Source organism: Mus caroli, chromosome 13 (genome assembly GCF_900094665.2).
Source record: "Mus caroli chromosome 13, CAROLI_EIJ_v1.1, whole genome shotgun sequence".
Classification (NCBI taxonomy): Eukaryota; Metazoa; Chordata; class Mammalia; order Rodentia; family Muridae; genus Mus; species Mus caroli.
This window is the reverse complement of record NC_034582.1, coordinates 20,231,847-20,252,728: the sequence shown is the minus strand read 5'-3', so window position 1 is coordinate 20,252,728 and position 20,882 is coordinate 20,231,847. Positions and strand designations below refer to the sequence as shown.

The 20,882-nt window shown below is 42.1% G+C and overlaps 1 protein-coding gene across 2 annotated transcripts in view; it reads right to left on the bottom strand.

Moving 5' to 3' along the window:
* LOC110307606 (cytidine monophosphate-N-acetylneuraminic acid hydroxylase) overlaps nucleotides 1-20,882 on the bottom strand; it is a 73,745-nt gene that overhangs the window by 40,370 nt on the left and 12,493 nt on the right. The window contains exons 2-4 of one of the 2 annotated variants that reach the window (XM_029468279.1): nucleotides 11,620-11,729; nucleotides 11,205-11,405; nucleotides 6,027-6,118 (exon numbers count right to left, since the gene is read on the bottom strand). In XM_029468279.1, coding sequence (XP_029324139.1) covers nucleotides 6,027-6,118; nucleotides 11,205-11,405; nucleotides 11,620-11,630 — 304 coding nt within the window. In that variant the 5' untranslated portion in view covers nucleotides 11,631-11,729. Of the gene's footprint in view, nucleotides 1-6,026; nucleotides 6,119-11,204; nucleotides 11,406-11,619; nucleotides 11,730-20,882 lie in introns of those variants that run through there. The other variant, XM_029468280.1, reaches the window with a different exon arrangement.

Sequence of the window (20,882 nt, the reverse complement as noted above, 5' to 3'; positions counted from 1 at the left end):
TATACACAGCAGAAGAGAATACTCACTGAGCGCACAGCAGCTACCAAGGCAACAGCCACTGCTGCTCATTTGTTCATGATACACTTAAGCATCTCAAGAGATCTCTGGCATGTTTAACACATGCACTGTGATGAAACCAGTGAGAGAGAGAAAGTTGGAGTGCAGAGAGGCTGTGCGGGAAGGAACTCCTAGCCTGACAAAAAAAAGCCAAAAGAAGTATAACTAGGAAGCAGTTTCAAGCCATTCAAGCTAGATGGGAATCAGGAGATGTCTGACAGACACAAATGAAATAGGATGCAGGTGGTCAGCACGGTGGGTGACGTCATGCTGAGGTAGGCCAGCATAGGAAAGTTTAGAATTGACAAATATCTGCTACGTGTCCAACCCAACCATGAGTCAAAATAAATCTCTCCTCGCCTAAGTTGCTCCTTGTCAGGAATTTGGTCACAACAATAAGAAAAGTAATTAAACAATTCCCAACAACAGTTGTCTAGAAGTCTGTTAAGATGGGCCTCTGCCCAGTGCCACTCCCTTCCACAAATTTCACAAACAAACAAAAAACCCTATCTCCATTTCAAAATGAGCAGTACTCACACTACTTTGAGATAACTTCTATAAAAGGAATTGTTGGAAACAATTTAGAATTTGTCTCAGTGATGCTAAAAAAAAGAGACTTGTTTACCTTTATTTCTTTTGGGTGTATGATACATGTTTCTCTGAGCACATGTGTGTCTGTGTGCAGATGAACATACATAAGCACATGGGGCGTGTGCCTGTGGAGGCCAGAGGTTAACCTTGGCTGTTCTCCCATCTCATTAAGATGAGGTCTTTTATTTGACCTAAAACTCACCAAGAAGGCTAGCCAGACTGACCAGTGAGCTCCAAGGATCCTCTGGTCTCTTCCTCCACTTTGCTAGAATCACAGGGATGCACTACCATGCCCAGCTTCTATTACATGAGCTCTGAACATTTGGCAAGCATTTTGCTGGCTGAGCCAATTCTATTCCGTTTTGCATTGCAAACATTCAAAATATTCTCTACTCACTAGAAAAATGCACATTTAGCTGTTATCAAGCACTGCTCATCTCCAGCTCCACCCTTGTGCCCATCAATCATCCAAAGAGCATAGTCAACACGCCAGGTCAAACAGTGCTCCTCAGCCACAGTGGTCCAACATCTTCCCAACCCTCTCTAGCCCTCATTTTCCCCTGAAGCTCTGATCATCACTAGATATATTACGTATTTATTTTTCTCTAAGACACCTAATCTTTCCAAACTGTGAGCCTTGTGAGACCTGAGACAGATCTTGCAATCTCAGAAAACAGTATATGTTCCACATCAGGGTTTGCTTCGTGGCTCAGCCAGGCCTAGTGGTACACATGCCTGCAGTTCTAGCACTCGGGAGCTTGAAGCCTGGGGATCAGGAGTTGAATTCATCCTCTCATGGGAGCCAGAGGGTTGAGAACACCAGGAAAACATGGCCCTCAGAATCAACTAAGCAGGTACTGAAAAAATAGGAGCTTTAGTGTGGTAATTATGCATCCTTACAGGAATGAATCAATGTCAGCGTGTTAATTACAGCACAGGCAAGCCAATGAAGAGAGGCTGAGAGGAAAGCCAAGGGAGACCCTGAGGAAACTTGTAACCCAACAACCACTAAAGAAGTTCCCTTCTTCCTATTTTTCCTCTCTTAAGAGAAGCTAGACAAAGTGGAGGCTGTAAGTCTCAGCAATTGCTTGGAAGGCATTTCCACAAAGGCCTCTGTACTCCTTACACAAGCATAATCCACACACTTAGTAAAGTTGAATGTGATGTTTGCCAACTCTGTTTCTATAAATAAAGTACAGAGAAACTGTCATCTCTATTCTGACCTCAGGAAAAGCGATCAAATGACAGTCCCCTGAAGCCTTCCCCTGCCCCATTTTGAACCAGGATCTTGCTGTGTAGTCCTGGCTAGACAGATGTTACCCAAGCAGGTTTGGAATCCATGGCACTCCTGCCTCAGTCTCCCAAGTGCTACCATTATAAGCATGCACTACCAACTTAACCCTCCCTAAAATCCCTATTTAAAAAGAATAGGAAAGAAATGGAGCGAAAGCATGTCAGAAAGTCACAGTTCCCAGCATGATTGGCATTAGGACAGGAAGGTGGATTGTAATGGCGCGATGGCTGTAGGTGCCATGAGGAAAGTGTAAGCTGTTGGGCTAACAAGAGGCGCTACTGCAATTGGTTTACTGAGTTTCCTGGTTGATTGATGATCCAAAAGAAAGCCACCAAATCATGACAACAGATGATAAAATAGCTTAAAAAAAAAAGACTTGGGAATTGAACAGCTATAGAAGCAATTCCCACAGAAAACTAAAACAGATAGAAAAAACAACTGAAAAAAATTCTAATATCAAAAACAAGTTATCAAACACAGTGTGCTAAATGTTAATTATCAACACATTAGCATCACATTTGACCAACAGATGTAAACAGAAACAATGAGAAGGTGTAATTAGTACCCAAAACAAGACAATCGTAAGAGCCTAATCACGTCCTGTGCAGTGTGGAGATTATAATAATGTCCACATATTGTTTCTGGGAGGAAAAGCCCACACATTCCAGTGAGCAGATGTCAATGTCATTAACACTGAGGATGAATGAATGAATGAATGATTGATGGTCTCAGAAGTGAAAGGGTTCTTGTGTCCTTCCTAGCTCCCAGTTTATCATATTTTATCCATGAAACATTTTTCTCATTTTATTTAATTCTCTTTTCACTCTCATTCATAAGTTGTATTTGATACCATTTTGTAGATGATTTTTTATACCTACATTCATAAAAATATTGGTCATTGGTTTTCTTTTCTTGAAGTGTGTTTGTATGGTTTTGGTATCAAGACCTAGTTGGTCTGAAACAGAATCACACATGACCAAGTGAGCTTCATATTAGCCTGGTTCAGCATTTGAAAAACACAATGATGTTTCAGTATTCAAAAGAGCAATGGACTACATCTCATTCATGGAAGAAATGTGAGAAATATATGAGCATCTCAATGGATACATGAAGGATAGTTGACAAAATACAATCTTCTTTTATGAATTAGAAGATACTGTTAGGAAACAAAGCATGGCAAAGCAGGCCCTCAAGGCTGGCTGAGAACACCCAGCTGCCACCACTATGAGAGCAGAGACAGAGCGAGGAGGCTTTCTCTCGCCACTTCTACCTGGAGGTCTTAGATAAAGCAACTACGCAAGAAAATGAAATATAAGACACACAAATTAGCAAGAAGTTAAGCTATCTATATTCATAGAGAACATGGTCCAAAGTATAAAAAAAATCTAAAATATCTAACAAAACTATAGAATTAATAATTCTATAATTTTATAGGTTTATAAAATTATTCTATAATTTTATAATTCAGGAAGGTTGTTGATACATGATCAATATGAAAGTTAATATTTCTACATGTGGCAATGAGCAATCTTAAAATTACATTTATAAGATGATCAAAAAGAATAAAATCTGTCCGGAGCCATCTAGGAGAGGGTAAAGGCTGCAGGTGATTTTCCTGAGGTGGTTCACCATGAACTGTGGTGAATGAGCTCAGAGGCAAGACCCAAGGGATTTTGTCTATTGATTCTTGCCATTGATATGCCTTCCCTGTCATCATTAAATTGATATAACAATCCTTGGGGTTAGCCCACCCTATTGGGCAGATTTTCTGCACATCAGTGAAGATGTACTCTTTTATAGCAATGCTATGAAGAGAAATAGATGATTTCTTAATTCCTAATAGCGATTCTCTAGAATTTCTAAACTTATGCAAATGATATGAAAACCCTCTGCAATATGAAAACTGCAATTAGGACTCTGCTAGTCTTCAGGTGTCACGACAGTTATAACTTCGGAATACATCCCTTTAAATTATAAAACCATTAATTAAAGGCCATAAACTGGGAATGAACATTTTATTGTAAGTGCAAGGATAGAAGATAAAATATTGGCTGGGTTTATCTATACAAAACTTCAATGTGAACTCAGACCTAAGAATTATAGTTTTAAACTCTCAATGAACCCGTGGAGCTGGTAACATATAGTGAATGTTTAGTTATATAACTAGTCTTAATAGAAACACATGTAAACATCTTTGTTATAACTTCTTGTTCAATTTGTGATTTGAATTTATGTTTGAACTTGTGTGAACTCTTGAAAAAAAGGATGCTTGGAATACCATGTGATCTATTCTCTTGGAAAAGTACAAAAAAACTAGGAAGGATGCATTAAGTTAGCAGAGGAAAAGAGTATAGAAGGGAGGGGCTGGGCAGATAAGGAGAGACAAAGAAGAAGAGAGCAGATTTAAGGATGTAGAAGGAGAATAGAGGAAAAGCAAAATAGAAGTAGAAGAGACAGCAGAAAATAGCAGAATGTAACAGGGCTAAAGAGGGAAGAGAAAAGACTAAAGAGAGAAGGAGCCATAGAGAGAGCAGAAAGCAGCAGGCAGGCTTTTCTTATAATGAGACAGGTTTTAAACTTCATTTAGCAATGAAGGGTTAGAAGCTTTTTCTCTCTCTATGCAATAAAGGTTGAAACTTTTGTTCATCCAGAATGAGTGAGTTCTTGCTGCACTGGCACTTTTGTTTTTACCCCATCCACAATTATATATAGATGTGTGTGTGTGTGTATCATATACATACCATATATTTTCATCATATATACTTATATGTGATATATATCATATATAAGTATAGTTGTGTATATGCAAGTATGTAAGTTGATGAGACAGATTGTTGGCCCCCCAAAAAGCATGTGATAATGAATGTGTATGTATTAATGTGTGTATAAATGTATTGTGTTTATGCATATTTTCTTGTGTAAAAATTTTTCCTTTTGTAAGTGAAACTCTCTTCTCCTGGTTCAATAAAAGTTAATTGCTTCAAGCCTCCTTCTTGCCTGGCCAGCCTGAAGCCATCGGCTTTTGGCCTCAGAGTAACTTAGAGTCAAGACAGGTAAATGTTATTTAGTAATCAGCAACAGGTGTCAATCTTCCTGAAGCCATTGGTTTCTAGCCCCAGAATAACTAAGAATCAAGGGGAATAAATATTAATACTAAGCAACTTTTACACTCACAAGACCAAGTCTTGCCTCCCCCCCCCCCATGCTCCATCCAATCGGCTGCCTCAGAGAGGACCTGGTGCTCAGGCAAAGCTCCCAGCAAAATTACGTATGAATTAATTTAACAAAAGTAGTACAGATCTTTCACAAAGCTAGGTAAGAAAGAACAGGATGATACAAAACCAAACACATAGATACCTGGATCAGAGTGAAGAGCTCATATAAACACACTTAGCTAGAGGCATTTCAGGTTTTGATGAAGATACCAAAAGCAGACATTAGGGAAAAGAAAACCTCTCCAGCAAACAGTGCTGGTAGAACTGGATAACTGCACGTACAAGAATAAAACCAGATTCCTAACTCTTTAATGAAAATTAACCCAAAAGGATCAAATACCTTAATGCAGGATCTGAAACAGTGAAAACACTAGGGGAAGGAGTAGGGAAACAGTTCAAAATACAGATAGACACAGCTAAGAAGTGTCTGCACAGGCCTGCAGTCTGTCAGGAAACAGCACCAACAACTGATAAGTACTCATGGCATTCACAAGCATTTGCACAGCAAATGAAGCAATTTGGCGAAGACAGCCCAGAGACTAGGTGAATATATTTGCTCACGGTACATCTGGCAGAGCTGTAGTATCTAGACTATGCAAAGAACTAAAAAGGCTGAACAATGAGAAATCAACCTACCCAATCTATAATGAACTAGTGAAAGGAACAGGTAATTCTTCAAAGATGAAATGCAAATGATCAATAAGCGTGAGAAGGAAGACCTTGTCTCAAACAATCAATCAATTGCATGGGTCTAACAGCTTAAAGTCCAAACCGATCTGAAACTCGGAGTGGAAGACATTAGGATAAAGCTTCCAAAGTCCCCTCCCTGCCCTTCTCCGCTGTGACAGAAAGCATGGATGAGTGTTTACCAAGCTCGTCTTGACAGAAGCTCCCTGGAGGGTTGATATATTTCATGGTGCTCACGTCTAACTTCCAGTTGTGCTTTGTGCATTTAACGGACCTGGGGGAAATGAGAGTCAGTTGTACTACACAGTGAAAAAAATTAGTGCTGATGAAGTGTGATGGCATCCCATGACTCGGAAGTCAAAGCAATCGATGGAACTCAAAATACATGAAAGAAAACCTATGAAGAGGTGATAACAGGGGCAGCCAAAGAGATGCTAGCTAATCACCAAGCAAAGTCTTTTCCTGTGAAGATCAAGCCTGTATCACACAATGATGTGTGTTAGAGAATAGACTTCAGGGTAACTCCTCCTGGTCAGGGAGTGAGGGTGGAGTCAGCTTGAAATGGGGCTATTCACACACCAGCTTTAGGGAAAGAGAAGGGTAGCTAGTGGTAAAACAATGCTTCTACACATGTGATAAGCAAGCTGCTGGTCTTGAAGACAGCTCTTATCCACAAAGACACAAGAGTGATGTTCTCACAACAGCTAAGTAGGGGTCAGAGAGAATGTGGTCATGTTTATGTATGACTTATCTCTCCTCAGCCTTCACTTCTACTGTTCAACGTTTCTGATCCCCCAAAGTTTAAGGTTTAAGAGTATGATTACCAGATCACATACAATATACTCAGATAAATATGAATTTCAGATCACATACAATATACTCAGATAAATATGAATTTCAGACAAAGTGGGTATGGAGAATATTTTCTTTCTTTCTCTTTCTTTCTTTCTTTCTTTCTTTCTTTCTTTCTTTCTTTCTTTCTTTCTTTCCTTCCTTCCTTCCTTCCTTCCTTCTGACTTTTTTCAAGACAAGATTTCTCTGTGTAGCACTGGCTGTCCAGGAACTCTCTTTGTAGACCAGGTTGGCTTTGAACTCACAGAACTCTGCCCCCTGAATACTGGGATCAAAGGCATGTGCCATCATGCCCCGCTAAAAGTGAGTATATTTTCAAATGCATATCTCTCACGTCATATACAACATGCACTAAAATTCTCTTTTTATCAGTAAGTATTTAGGTGCATGTTCTACATTTCTATTTATTAATGTAACTCCATTTCAGAATAAGACTCAATTATATCCAACACGAGTCTTTAAAGGAGGTACTGTATAATTTTTGATATTTGCTTGAACTAACTTCCTTCCTTCCTTCCTTCCTTCCTTCCTATATTCCTTCCTTCTTGCTCTCTTCAGCTTTTTTGAGGCAGGATCTCATGTAGCTCAGGCTAGCCCTGACCTTATATGTAGCTGAGGTTGACCATGGCCTCCTCATCTCCCTGCTGTTTCTCAGCTCTTCATTTCTAGGTGTGCACCACCATTCACGGCTCACTGCTCCAGGCCCTGTTCTGTTTTTCAGTCAGAATTTTATTTTGTAGCCCAAACTGATCCCAGACAAAGAGAAGCCACGCCTCGGTCTCCCATGCACTGGGCTCATGGGGGTGAACCCTGCCTCAGTCTCCCATGCACTGGGCTCATGGGCGTGAGCTACTATGTCAGGCTTCCTTTCACTTCCCCAGAAAATAAAGCTTGCCAGATCTGGGGGGGGGGGTTAGTTGGAAATAGGGTACACCTGGAGGTGCTCATTCAGAAGTAGGGTACAAACCATTTCTGTTCTTATCTTTATAAATTTGTTTGTTGTTGGTTTTGTTTCAAGAGGGAAGGAATTTTTTTAAGCCAAGAAATGGCTCTTACCAGAAGCATCATTTAAAATTTAAAAAACGGAAGGAAGGAAGGAAGGAAGGAAGGAAGGAAGGAAGGAAGGAAGGAAGGAAGGAAGGAAGGAAGGAAGGAAGAAAAGATAGAAAACATATCATGCTGCCATATCCCGGCTTTGTTGTATCCAGAATTTTTAAACGTCCTTTCTAGGGTGGCAAGAAAACATAGTCCGCAGTTTGATTCATGAAGAATTACTTTGTAGTGCCTCCTTTCTCAGGAATGAGTGGGAAACAACCTCTAAAAATCAGGATGAGGCATTCCAGATGGGACTGTAGAATATTCTAGAACCCAAGAGGGTAAGCTGAAAGAACCAAGTGTGGTTGTGTGCCAGCTTGATCGGAGGGCACTGGAAAGGGACAGGAGTAGGACAGGAGAAGAGAGAGGGGCAGGAGACAGGGGGGTGTAGGAAAAGAATAGGAGATAAGAGAGAGGTGGAAGGGGTGGGCACAAGAAGGACCTCAGCTCCTCACACAGAAGCTATGAGAGCATTAGACTTAAGGACATGAGATGGACAGCTTCTAAGATCCTGGTTATGCGTCAGGAAGGACACTGGATGGCAGGAAGGAATGGACTATGCTTAATTGTACCCTGAGAAAGATGCTCTTCGATTGGCAAGGGTACAGAGGCTCCAGAAGAACGGCAGGTAGAGAGGCAAATGGGAGCCTCCACAGGCATGCAGGTTAACTACTGTGTGGTGCGCTCCACAGAGAATAAAGCAGAGAGTGCCCAGCTTCCTTGTGAGGGCAGCAAAGAGAAGTTTATAGGCTGGAGCATGGCTCAGTGGCTTGTCATGCAAGCATGAGAACCAGCGTCTGAATCCCGGAATTCCTGTAAAACGCTCACTGGGAGTGGCAGCATGTACCTAGAATTGGCACTGGGGATGTTGAGCCAGAAGGATCCGGAGGGATCCTACCTATCTATCCTAATTAGCGAGGTCCAGCTTCAGTGAGAGACTCTCAAAACATAAGGCGGAGGGTGGAGTGGTATTCAGAAAGATATCCTCTGTCAACATCCAGCCTCCACCTCTCTCTCCACCCCCAACCCCAGAGCTAAGCTGCTGGCAAACAAAAACTAAGATTAACCACCCTAAGGCTTTGCGGAAGACAAGAACGGTTGATCTGTGGTAGTGAGGAACTTACCACATTTAGGTGAGCAAACTGAACATAAAAAAAACACCAGTTCTTCCAAATGATTTGTGTGTACAGACCGGAGGAAGTTGGTGGCCCCACACATAAATAGTAACAGCAGTGAACATCAGTTGGCTGCTTATCATATACTATGGCGATATTCTTTTAATCACCTTTTGTAGGTTTTGAGTGAGTGGGCCTTCTTTGTGTGTGTGAGAATGTGTATATGCATGTGTGTGAGTGAAAAGTCTCTACTGGGAGTTTTTCTCAATTTCTTTTCCATTTACTTTTTTCTCTTTTTGAAATTTATTTTCAATAATCCTTATTATTATTATTTTTTAAAAAAGCAGCTTGCAAATAAATAGAAAACACCATACACCAAAATTATCTAGACCCAAAGTTTGTCCAACTTAATAAACGTATATATAGTTAGAACTGACATTCAGAATGGAACATGAAACATCCCTTTAAATTTGACATTTTCAGTACTGAATATACTATATGCAGTTATCCACTACCCAAGCCAAAACATCCCTGACACAACTAGAACTAGAAGAGCAAGTAGCACCATATCCTTTATCCCAACATGTCTGTCATCAGCAGTTACTCCTTCTTCATTTCTTTCATTTGCTCTGAGAGACAGTATCTCTCTCTGAACCTGAAGCTCACTGATATTAAGCTAGACTGACTGGCCAGGCAGCCCAGGGATCCTCCTGTGTCTGCCTCTCCAGAGGTTAGCATTGCAGGTGCACACCACAGTGCCTGGTCTTTTACATTAATGCTCTGAATCTGAACATGGCTCCCATGCTTCAACAGCAAATGTTTTACTCTCTCGGAATCCTGAACAAAGCAGGTGATCTATTCATTTTCCAAGTGAGCAGACTGAGGCTGAGAAAGATGATGAACTAGTTCAAGATTACTCCAGAGCTGGAGAGTAGGAAGGCAGGCAGGCAGGCAAGGAGGAGAGAGCCCACTTCACTTTAACGTCTCCCTCAGTGGTTAGCTACATATGGAAAGACAGGAAATTCAGTATCTCCCAAAGATAATCAGCAGGAGAACAAAACCTCTATCTCCCCTGAGTCCTGCAAGCATGTATCAGAGATGAAGGGGGTGAGGCCCCCTGCCCTATTCCCTAGGAAGATGCCAACAACCCAAATTGAATATTATCTGCAGTTTTGGCTATAGGTTAACAGAGGGTCACACTGGAAAGTCGACTAGGATGTGGAACTGTATCTGTAATCAAACAAGACTATGGGTAGTTGTGAGAATATTCTAGACTTTGGGATTGTCCTCTGCATAATGATGGTGGGGGCATTTTGGAGAACTCCTCAGCTCTCTCTGTTACTGAACTATCTACACAAGGCCACAGGTAAGATTGAGCACACAAAGTAATGACAAGGCCCAACACCTAAGGATTCAATCCAAGTAGACCAGGACAGGCTTTTAAAGGATAGGGCCCAGCATTTATGAGGTAACTAGTGCTGACACAGCAGATGCCCAAGAATTCTCTTGAGATGTGCTAGATAGTTCCTCAAAGCCAAACAACTCGTCCTAACATTGCTGCTGCCCAGAGGGCAGACATTCTCTATGGGGATGAAGGCTGGCAAAGGCAAAGGCTCTTAGAAAAAAACAATCAGAACCCTACCATTGTGTAGGGGAGACAGCCAGGACTCTGTCTCTTTTCTAAGTGTAGCTAGGCTGACAGAAAAACAAAAAAAGTCTACCGGCTTTTTAGCAACGTTTGGAAAGCATTCTCTGTCTGTTTGTCTGTTTGTTTGTCTCTCACTGGTGTATGTGTGTGTGTGTGTGTGTATGAGAGTGTGTGTATGTGTGAGTATGTGTATGTGAGAGTGTGTGTATGTGGATATGAGAATGTGTGTGTGAGTGTGTATGTATGTGAGTGTGTGTGTATGTGTGTGTGTGTGTGTGTGAGAGAGAGAGAGAGAGAGAGAGTGTGAGTGTGTGTGTGCTAGTGTGCATGCGTGTCCTGGAAGCAGGACTTCTAGAAGAATTGAATCTTCGATGAATGCAATACCTCATATGTGTGCTCCTACTCCTGCAACCCAAACACCCCAATAGCTAGGACCATCAAGCTAACTTAGAGTTCTTAGAAAGAGAGAAGAGAAAGCAAATCTAAGCAAAACATAATTTTGAAGTCAGGAAACTGTTCCAATGAAACAAGAGGAAAACTTAGAAGCAATTTGCTGACTGGGTCATTTGAAATGTCCCGGGTGAGAAACCTTCCTGTCAACTCTAACTGCAAACAGGGTCACTGGCAAGAGAGCAAAGGAGCCACGGTACCTTCCATCTAAATCCTCGATGTCTTTCATGAACAGGCCTCCCTGGTGCTTGCAGAGGTTCTTGCATGCCTTTAGATGGTCCTTCTCCTTGTATAAAATGTACTCTTTCCCAGTAGTCTTATTTCGAAAAAAATTGATCCCTTCCTTGAGGTTGGCAACTTCGGCAGGAGACAGGGACAGCAGGGTCTCAGCTGTCTGTTTCCTGCTAGGAAGAGACAGGCATTACCAGAGGGGCATGCACCCGGTTGGGTTTGAAAGAATACACATTCTGAAAAGACAGCTGAAAATGTCTGAAGCATCTCCCACAACCCGGGCTCAGAGGCCCCCCAATAGTGACTACCCTTTCTCCCCACCTTTTAAAATCCATGCAAATGTGCGCTCTGCTTTCATACAGAGCTGAGCCCTTTCTCACTTGCCTGTCCATCATCTGCCAGCTCCAGGGTATTTCAAAGCAGCTGCTGGTGTTCTTTCTACTTCTGTGAATCACACCAGGAAGGTGAGGATGGCGAGGATGACATTAGACTGCCTGGAGAGTGAATGTTTACGAAAATTTTACTATTTCCGTTGGTAGTTTCCTCTCCCCTCCCCCCACACCGCTTTTAAAAGCCTGGGTCTTCAGTTCAGCTTTCTCTGGCTTCCCTTTTACACGTGGACATCCCCCAGCCCCAGAGGGAGTTCAAGTCCTACAGGATCACCATCAACCTGCAGGGTCAGCTAGAACTCGCCCCTGCTTGGCCAAGCCTTCTGATCCATCCCTGACTACTTGGTCTGACCTCCACCACTCAGAGTACCAAAACCAGCACCTGGTACGCCACCTGCTGGCCTACATGGGTTCACTTTCAGAGCCCTTGCTATCTTTAGTTTGGTTTTCTTTTTTCCTCCAACCACTTAGCCTGTTGCCTTCCCAAGCTGTGCTCATCAGTTAGCTATTTAACAACAGAACTCTCTCAAGCACCAAATTTGAGTGATTTACAGAAAACCTCAGCTGCGATGAGGTAGCATCCGAACTCCATCCAGCTTCCACCCAGTGCCTCAGCAGGCTCTCTCTGGATCCCAAAAACATCAAAGTTGCACTCAAGAGACTTTTCAAAATGAACGTTTCTATGTTTTGCATATCTGAGATGCAAAAACCTGGGTGTGTGTGGGCTTCTTTGTATCTTTTACTCCAGACTTAAAGTGGCCCCAAATTATCTCTTCTTCTCATGCTGCCTTTAAAAATGAGCTCAAGTGTACTGGGATGATTTCACTGACAGTGTGTAAATGTCTTAAACCAGAAGATAAAAAGAATCGAATCGGGGGTCCAGGGTAGGGGTGGGGTGGCAGGGTGAAGAAGCTGCTTTCTGTTCTAAACAGAGGAGGGCACAGCTCTAGGACAAGTCCCATAGTAGAGTCCCACTGTCACATCTGTCCTAAACTCCTCTGTTCACAGCAGACGTGGCATTTTTTCAGAGACATGGTTTAAGTAAATACGATTAGAAGGAATCCAGCTTCAACCTAGTGAGTCCTTTTACTGATTTCTTGTAGTGTAAAGAGCTAGCACCGAGTTAAAAGCAAGCACAGGCACCAGGTCTATACAGTGGTTAAAGGTGCACAGGAAAACCACCTTCAGATGCACAGATCTTGGGGTAAATAAATCACAAATCTCACATTCTGTATTGGAGTGCAGCTTTGTCACCCAGTAAGGAAAGCAAGTGCAATCAACTGCAGCCCCATTCTAGCACCAAGAAGTAAAATAAAATATGGGCGTTGCAGTGCACAAGCTTGTTTCTGGGATAGGGTCCTGCGGGGCCCATTCTGGTCTCAAAATCATTACGTAGGTGGTGACAACCTTGAACTTCTGACTCTCGTGCTTCTCTATCCTAAGTGTACCAACACCTACAGATACATCCCCTAAACTTCTCAGACTCATGGGCATCCCTCCCTAGCTTCTCACTGTCTTGGAATCTTACTATTTCTCTTGTGCTCTCTCTTGGTTCTCTCTCTCTCTCTCTCTCTCTCTCTCTCTCTCTCTCTCTCTCTCTCTCTCTCCCTCCTATCTCTTGCCTGCACTCTCTTTGTCTTCTTCTCTTGCTCTCTGCCATCCCTTCCTCTCATGGACTGGTCCAATCCACAGGCCATGTTCAGTATACCACTTTCTTTCTCTGCCCTGGACTCTTCCAGGTGCCTCTGGCTGTACTTTCCCTCATATCTACACTAAAAACAAAACAGACAAAAAAAACCCCACCCAACCAACCAACAAACCAATTAACCAATGAAACAAACAAACCCTTCCCCTCAATCGTACCTTGAGATGGTCATGTTCTCAGTTTATTCGTCTAGTACTGAAACCACCAGCTGATATGTAAATGGGTTTCTATCCAAGGGGGCCTGGCCTCTCCTAATCAAACCTTGCTATTGGTTTGATTGTGTCTGCTGATTTCTGCCACCCACCATAGTAGACTCCACGTTCTAGAGTATGCCTATTTATCTGCTTCTTCCCTGTGATTCTGGGCATCTCAGTATCTGTGGCTCCTGGAGCCTGCTGTGCTATCCTGGGCACCCATCACAAGGAAAGGCTCTGCTCCTCCCTCTGCCTGCTCTCTCAGTCTGATGGGGAAATACTAACTCAGCACTGCCTGCTTTCTCTCTGTTGGCTCCCTGGAGCTTAATAAGAGCACACCAGTGAGCTGGGAAGCTCCTCTTGCCTCCCGGGTTCCCATCACATGGTAAGACAATTCATCTTTACTATTTGGGACATTTTTCTCTGACAGGTCTCTCAATTCATTTAGGGATGGCCCACATTGTAATTCTTGTCACCAGGATGCTTTCCTTCTTCCTCCCCTCTTTTTCTCCATCCCCACAGTTCTCAGCTCCTTCCTGGAGCTTTCTTACCTGCACCTAGGAGCTGCCTGCCCTGCCTTGGTCTCTTCTCTTGGTTCACTGGAGCCTTGTAACCTTCCACAGCTCCCTTATGAGTCTCTACAAGATTAGAATCCTCCCTTGGGTGGAGTTCGCAGTCTGTGACCCTTTCCCTCCTTCGCTAATCTCTTTTCCTCCTCTAACTCAGAGATTTCATCAAAGCTTCGCTGTCCTTCTGCAAATGGCTTGGCTTCACTGCAGCTTGATGGCCAAAACATGACACACTCTATTTTCAAATTCTTGCAGACTGTAACAACTCCTGCCACTGCACAAGCAAATGACTTCCCAAACCCTTCACCCAAATCCTTCATACCTGAGCTTCCTCTGCTCCACACTCTGAAAAGTCTTTTATTGCTAAGCTTTTTCTTCTTCCCACTCTTGAAAACTCTTTTATTTCTAGGATTTCTTTGCTCTCAGCTCTCAGAAAAACCTCTCAAGATTATTGATTATGTAAACTCTTCATCTAAGGATTTGCAAGTTCATTGGGTATGGTTAAATATATATAAAATCTGTAACAAAAGCTAGCTTAAAACTTGTAGCAAAAGGCTAATGGTTAAAAAAAGTCGATACATAGTTAATCTTAATTTGTTTTAGCATACTATATATAGATCTGCTACAGTATACACACACACAAACACACACACACACACACATACACACACACACACACACACACACACACACAAGATTAGACATTCCTGTTAGAATATCAGTTGTTAACCCTGGTGATTATATGGCTGATTAGGAGCTGTGGCCATTGTACAGCCATGGAAGAGTATCATATAGTGGGCTGCTATCCTAGGAAAATATAAAAATTTAAAGTAGATTTCTTTTTTTAAATTTTTTTATTAGGTATTTTCCTCATTTACATTTCCAATGCTATCCCAAAAGTCCCCATACCCTCCCCCCCCACTACCCTACCCACCCACTCCCACTTCTTGGCCCTGGCAATCCCCTGTACTGAGACATATAAAGTTTGCACGACCAATGGGTCTCTCTTTCCACTGATGGACGACTAGGCCATCTTCTGATACATATGCAGCTAGAGACACGAGCTCCAGGGGGTACTGGTTAGTTCATATTGTTGTTCCAACTATAGGGTTGCAGATCCCTTTAGCTCCTTGGGTACTTTCTCTAGCTCCTCCATTGGGGGCCCTGTGATCCATCCAATAGCTGACTGTGAGCATCCACTTCTGTGTTTGCTAGGCCCCGGCATAGTCTCACAAGAGACAGCTATATCTGGGTCCTTTCAGCAAAATCTGCTTGTGGACGTTGTACATCGTGGTGCGGAGCCTAGTGCGCACCACGATGTACAACGTCCACAAGCAGTATCCAGCTACTTCACTGAAGCTGTTTATCTGGTTTAGGAGTTCTCTGGTAGAATTTTTAAGGTCATTTATATCCACTGCTTGTGGACGTTGTACATCGTGGTGCGGAGCCTAGTGCGCACCACGATGTACAACGTCCACAAGCAGATCAAGTGACCATAGGTGTGTGGGTTCATTCCTGGGTCTATTCTATTCCACTGGTCTACTTGTCTGTCACTATACCAGTACCAGGGAGTTTTCATCACAATTGCTCTGTAGTACAGCTTTAGGTCAGGCATGGTGATTCCACCAGAAGTTCTTTTATCCTTGAGAAGAGTTTTTGCTATCCTAGGTTTTTGTTATTCCAGATGAATTTGCAGATTGCCCTTTCTAATTCGTTGAAGAATTGAGTTGGAATTTTGATGGGGATTGCATTGAATCTGTAGATTGCTTTTGGCAAGATAGCCATTTTTACTATATTGATCCTGCCAATCCATGAGCATGGGAGATCTTTCCATCTTCTGAGATCTTCTTTAATTCTTTCTTCAGAGACTTGAAGTTTTTATCATACAGATCTTTCACTTCCTTAGTTAGAGTCATGCCAAGGTATTTTATATTATTTGTGACTATTGCGAAGGGTGTTGTTTCCCTAATTTCTCTCTCAGCCTGTTTATCCTTTGTGTAGAGAAAGGCCATTGACTTGTTTGAGTTAATTTTATATCCAGCTACTTCACTGAAGCTGTTTATCTGGTTTAGGAGTTCTCTGGTAGAATTTTTAAGGTCATTTATATATACTATCATATCATCTGCAATAAGTGATATTTTGACTTCTTCCTTTCCAATTCCTATCCCCTTTATCTCCAATATCTATGTTGTATTAAGATGATAACATATTCATTCCAAAACACCATAAAAGAATAAAAAGATAAAAAGTAAAGACCCATTTGCTTGGGGAAATTACAAAGTAATTTTTTGCAGAGTATATAAGTTTTCTGAAAATTCATGGTTAAAAGGGAAATAGGCTAAAAAGGTTTAGACAGGCATTTCACACAAGAGAATATTAAAATTATCAATACAATTTTAAAGGGAGTCAAGTATCTCTAGTGATTGTGAAAAAATCAAACCATAACAAGATATGCCTGCAGCCAGTAGATTAACTAAATTTAAATAACCAGCTGGGCAGTGATGGCACACACCTTTAATCCCTGCACTTCGGAGGCAGAGGCAGGCAGATTTTGAGTTGAAGGCCAGCCTGGTCTACAGAGTGAGTTCCAGGACAGCCAGGGCTATACAGAGAAATCCTGTCTCGAAAAAACCAAAAGAAAAAAAAAATTAAATAACCGAAATTACCAAGTGTTGTTGCAAGGAGTGGGAGGTGGGGGTGACAATGGAAACTCTGGTAAGTTACTACAGGCATGCAATGTTATTCTGTCACACTGAAAAACACTGTGGCTGTGGCTGGAGAACCAGAAAGTATACATGGGCCATGTCTCCCAATGTTATTCTAGTCTCCAAACTAGACAAGGGTATGCATCTGTTCTTCAAAACAAGTGTACAGGGATGTACAACCACATTATTTATGTTAGCCCTTAATTAGAAAGCCCAAGTATTCAACAATGAAATAATAAGCTATAGCTGTATAAGTTTTATAGGTCAATTACATATTATCATATTAGGGTACATATGACAGAATACAGTAGGAAAAGAAACAATTTAAACAACTTGCAAAGACATGCCATAAGTGCTGGAAAGCTGGCCTGGTGGGAGGATGAGGGAGAGCCAGAGGGCTGACCGGCTCAGCTACCACTCAGACCCAGGTTCAGGGCTTTGAGTTTGCCCTTCCCCAAACCTATATCATCCGTGAACTGCTGGGGTGCATGAAAGGACCAGTCCTGCCAATCAAAAACTGCAGAACTCCATGACACTGGGCAACAACAACATAATCCAAAGGAGTCCAGGTCAGGACCCAAATATTGATGGCGCTACAGAAGCCAGAGACCTCTAACCAAACCAATGACCTATTACAATGAACATTTGCAAGACAGAAGAATATACTCTGGTATGGGACATAGTGTGACACACTACAGCTACAACAAGATGTTTTCTATGCTGTGTGTGTGTGTGTGTGTGTGTGTGTGTGTGTGTGTGTGTGTGTTTGGGGGGACAGGTTGTAAGATCAGAGGGTAGATTAGAGAGGAAAGTGAGATGAATGAGACTGGGGTGCATGACATGAAACTTAATGAAAAGTTAAAAAAAAAGAAATTCATGCTTAATCTTATTCAGATAAAGCTTCTCAGTGGACAAATTTAACATTCCTTGTTCAATAATGTGAGCAAAATATTGCATCTTTGGTAAGAGAATTACAATTAGAAAAGAATGTGCTATGGATGGATCAAGTAAAGCATGATATGGAAGCAGGTTTGTAGGTTTAAACAGCCACACTAAAGAAGAAGAAAACTACCATCTCTGCTCCCATGTTCAAGCTGGAAAAAGTAGCATGGACCAGATCTTGTGTAGGCAGAGGGAAGAATTTGACAGAATTGACGTTAAAGTAGAACAGAAAACAGCAGGAAATTCAAGCAAATCCACTATCTCAAAGCAAGTTCATTCAGGAAAGATTATAAAAATCAGAAATAAGCCAGGGTAAATTACCATCACCTCTATGTAAGCAAGTGGGTCAATTCCTAGAGGTATACAAATTGTTGAACCTGTCTCAAAAAGAAATAAATAATCAAAATAAAGTAAATAGCAATAAGCAGATAGAATTGATAACAGTACATTTCTTTTCTTGGATGCAGCCAAAGTGCTCTGCCCTTCGCAGACAGTTAAGGTCAGATTGCAGGGAGGCTCTTACCTTCATCTGGGGATGAGCACTCAGCCTAGGTCTCTGAGTTTGCCTGCCTCTAGTCCACCTCACCCTCTACAACAGCGAGGGAGCAGTCACGGAGAATAGAATCAATGTCCTCTCTAAAGCAGCTCAGCTTAATGTTCAACTTTTATGGCCTGAAAGATTGGTCAAGACCCTGGCCAACATCAACATTGGGAATCTGCAATTCACGAGCTGGTTGTCCAGTTCAAGTGCTGAAGCTATGTCAGCAGGCAGCCCAGCACCCTCCACCACTGCTGCTGCCACCCAGGGGAGGAAAAGAAAGTAGGAGAAAAATAAGGAGAAACTGGGGGGATCTGATGATGATATGGGTTTTGGTCTTTTTGACCTCTTTTGTAGACATGTTCAATAAAAAGCCAACTGTATAAAAGCAAAACCTAAATTTTAGCTCTATAGCTGGGGGTATATCTCAGCTGTAGAGCACACATTAACAACACATGAACCCAGAACTGAATAAAATAAACTCCATTCCAAAAGTGAAAACCAAGCCCAGATGGCTTCACTGATGCATTCTAGCAAATGTTTATAGAACAATCACTCTTCCAGAGCAAATGGAATTTATCCTCCCCAAAGCAAGCATTATTTAACATCTGAAAATTAATTTGTGGACCAGCAAAATTGCTCAGTAGATAAGGGTGCTTGTCACCCAGCCTGAAGACCTCAGTGTGATCCCTGAGACCCACATGGAAGATGGAGCAAACCAACTCCCATAAGTTGTCCTCTGACCACCACAGGCTTGCCACAGCATACATGTGCCCACACTCACACATCATCACATTCACAACATCAAAGGTAACAATTTCTTAAAAATAAACTCATGTAATATGTTAATACAATAAAAGATAATCACATGACAGCACAAAGGCTATAGAAAGACAGAAGAAAAAAGCCTCTCATCAATAAAACACTGTCACAAGGACTGGAGAGATGGCTCAGTGGTTAAGAGCACTGACTGCTCTGCCAGAGGTCCTGAGTTCAATTCCCAGAAACCACATGGTGGCTCACAACCATCTGTAATAGGATGTGATGCCCTCTTCTGGTATATCTGAAGAAAGCTACAGTGTAGTCATATGCATAAAATAAACAAATCTTTAAAAACAAGCTGTTACAAACTTAAAGCTGGAAGAAATTCCTAAAACCTGGCTATAGTGGTCTATGAAACCCCTATTTGTAACACTAATATCAAAAAAGGAAATGTTTTATCCCCCAACATAGAAGAAAACCTGATAATGATTCTTCTTCCCACATCGGCCCATTGTCTTTGCAGAAGTTTGAGTCAGAAAACTTAAGCTAAAATAATTTAAAGTGATCCTTCTGTTTTCCATCTGCCCCCAGAGCTGACCCTGCACCACAGCTCTCCATACCCAAATACTACTGGAGAGAGCTGGTCTCCCAGGAGAGCTAAAGATGGGCCATCATCGAAAAAGAGAGCAGAATAATGGCTGGCAGAGGTTGAGAGTACTAAGCAGAGGGGGTAACAGAAAGGTTGGGCAATGGCTACAATATTATAGTCAGATGGGAGACATATGTCCCAGTGTTCCATAGCACAGTACAGTAACTGTGGTAACAGTAACACATATACTGCAAAGTGGTTAGAAGGTCTGAATACGTGTACCACAAAGAAATAATAAATATTGGTGGATAAAATAACTATCCCAATTTGATCGTGTTACATACATCATGCAAGCATGTATCATTACTGTATATTAAATGATAAAAAATACAATAACTAAAAAGTGAAAAATTTTAGTTGAAAGTCAGAAAAAAAAATCAACCAGAAGATGATCAAAGACCTTTGCAGATAGAAAAAGAGCAAATACCAAAGGTTGTAGGCAACCCACATCTGGAGAAGACCAGGAAACCACTCTTTTGATAATAAGCTCCCAAGGAAGAGAAGGACAGGATGAAGGGAGGGAAGCATGCAACAAGGAGGAGGACAGGGAGGCAGGTAGATAGGCAGACAGACAGGCAGACGGGCAGAGAGGCAGACAGACAGGCATAGAGGCAGACAGATAGGCAGAGAGGCAGGCAGGCAGGCAGACAGACAGGTAGACAGACAGGCAGGCAGGCAGACAATCAGACAGACAGGTAGACAGACAGGCAGATAGTCAGGCAGGCAGGCAGACAGGCAGACAGGCAGAAAGGTAGACAGGCAGACAGGCAGACAGGCAGAGAGGCAGGCAGACAAGCAGGCAGAAGGCAGGGCAAGCAGCAGGCAATGAAATGGCTTCACAGGTAAAGCTTTTGTTGAAAAAACCTGAAGACCCGAGTTCCATCCACAGAAGCCATAGTGGACAGAGAGAATCTACACCAAATGCACTGTGACACATGTCCCTTCCCAATCACACACACACACACACACACACACACACACACACACACACACAAAGAGAGACAGAGACAGAGACACACAGAGAGACAGAGAGACAGAGGCAGAGAGGAAGAGAGAGAGAGAACAATAACCAATAAAAAATTAACTAAAAGAAGACACCCTTTCATTATTTTTGTACATAGATAGCTTATGGCAAAACGATATACAGCTCAAAAGACATTGCCCCAGTACTAGAATCCTATTCAATCATTAATG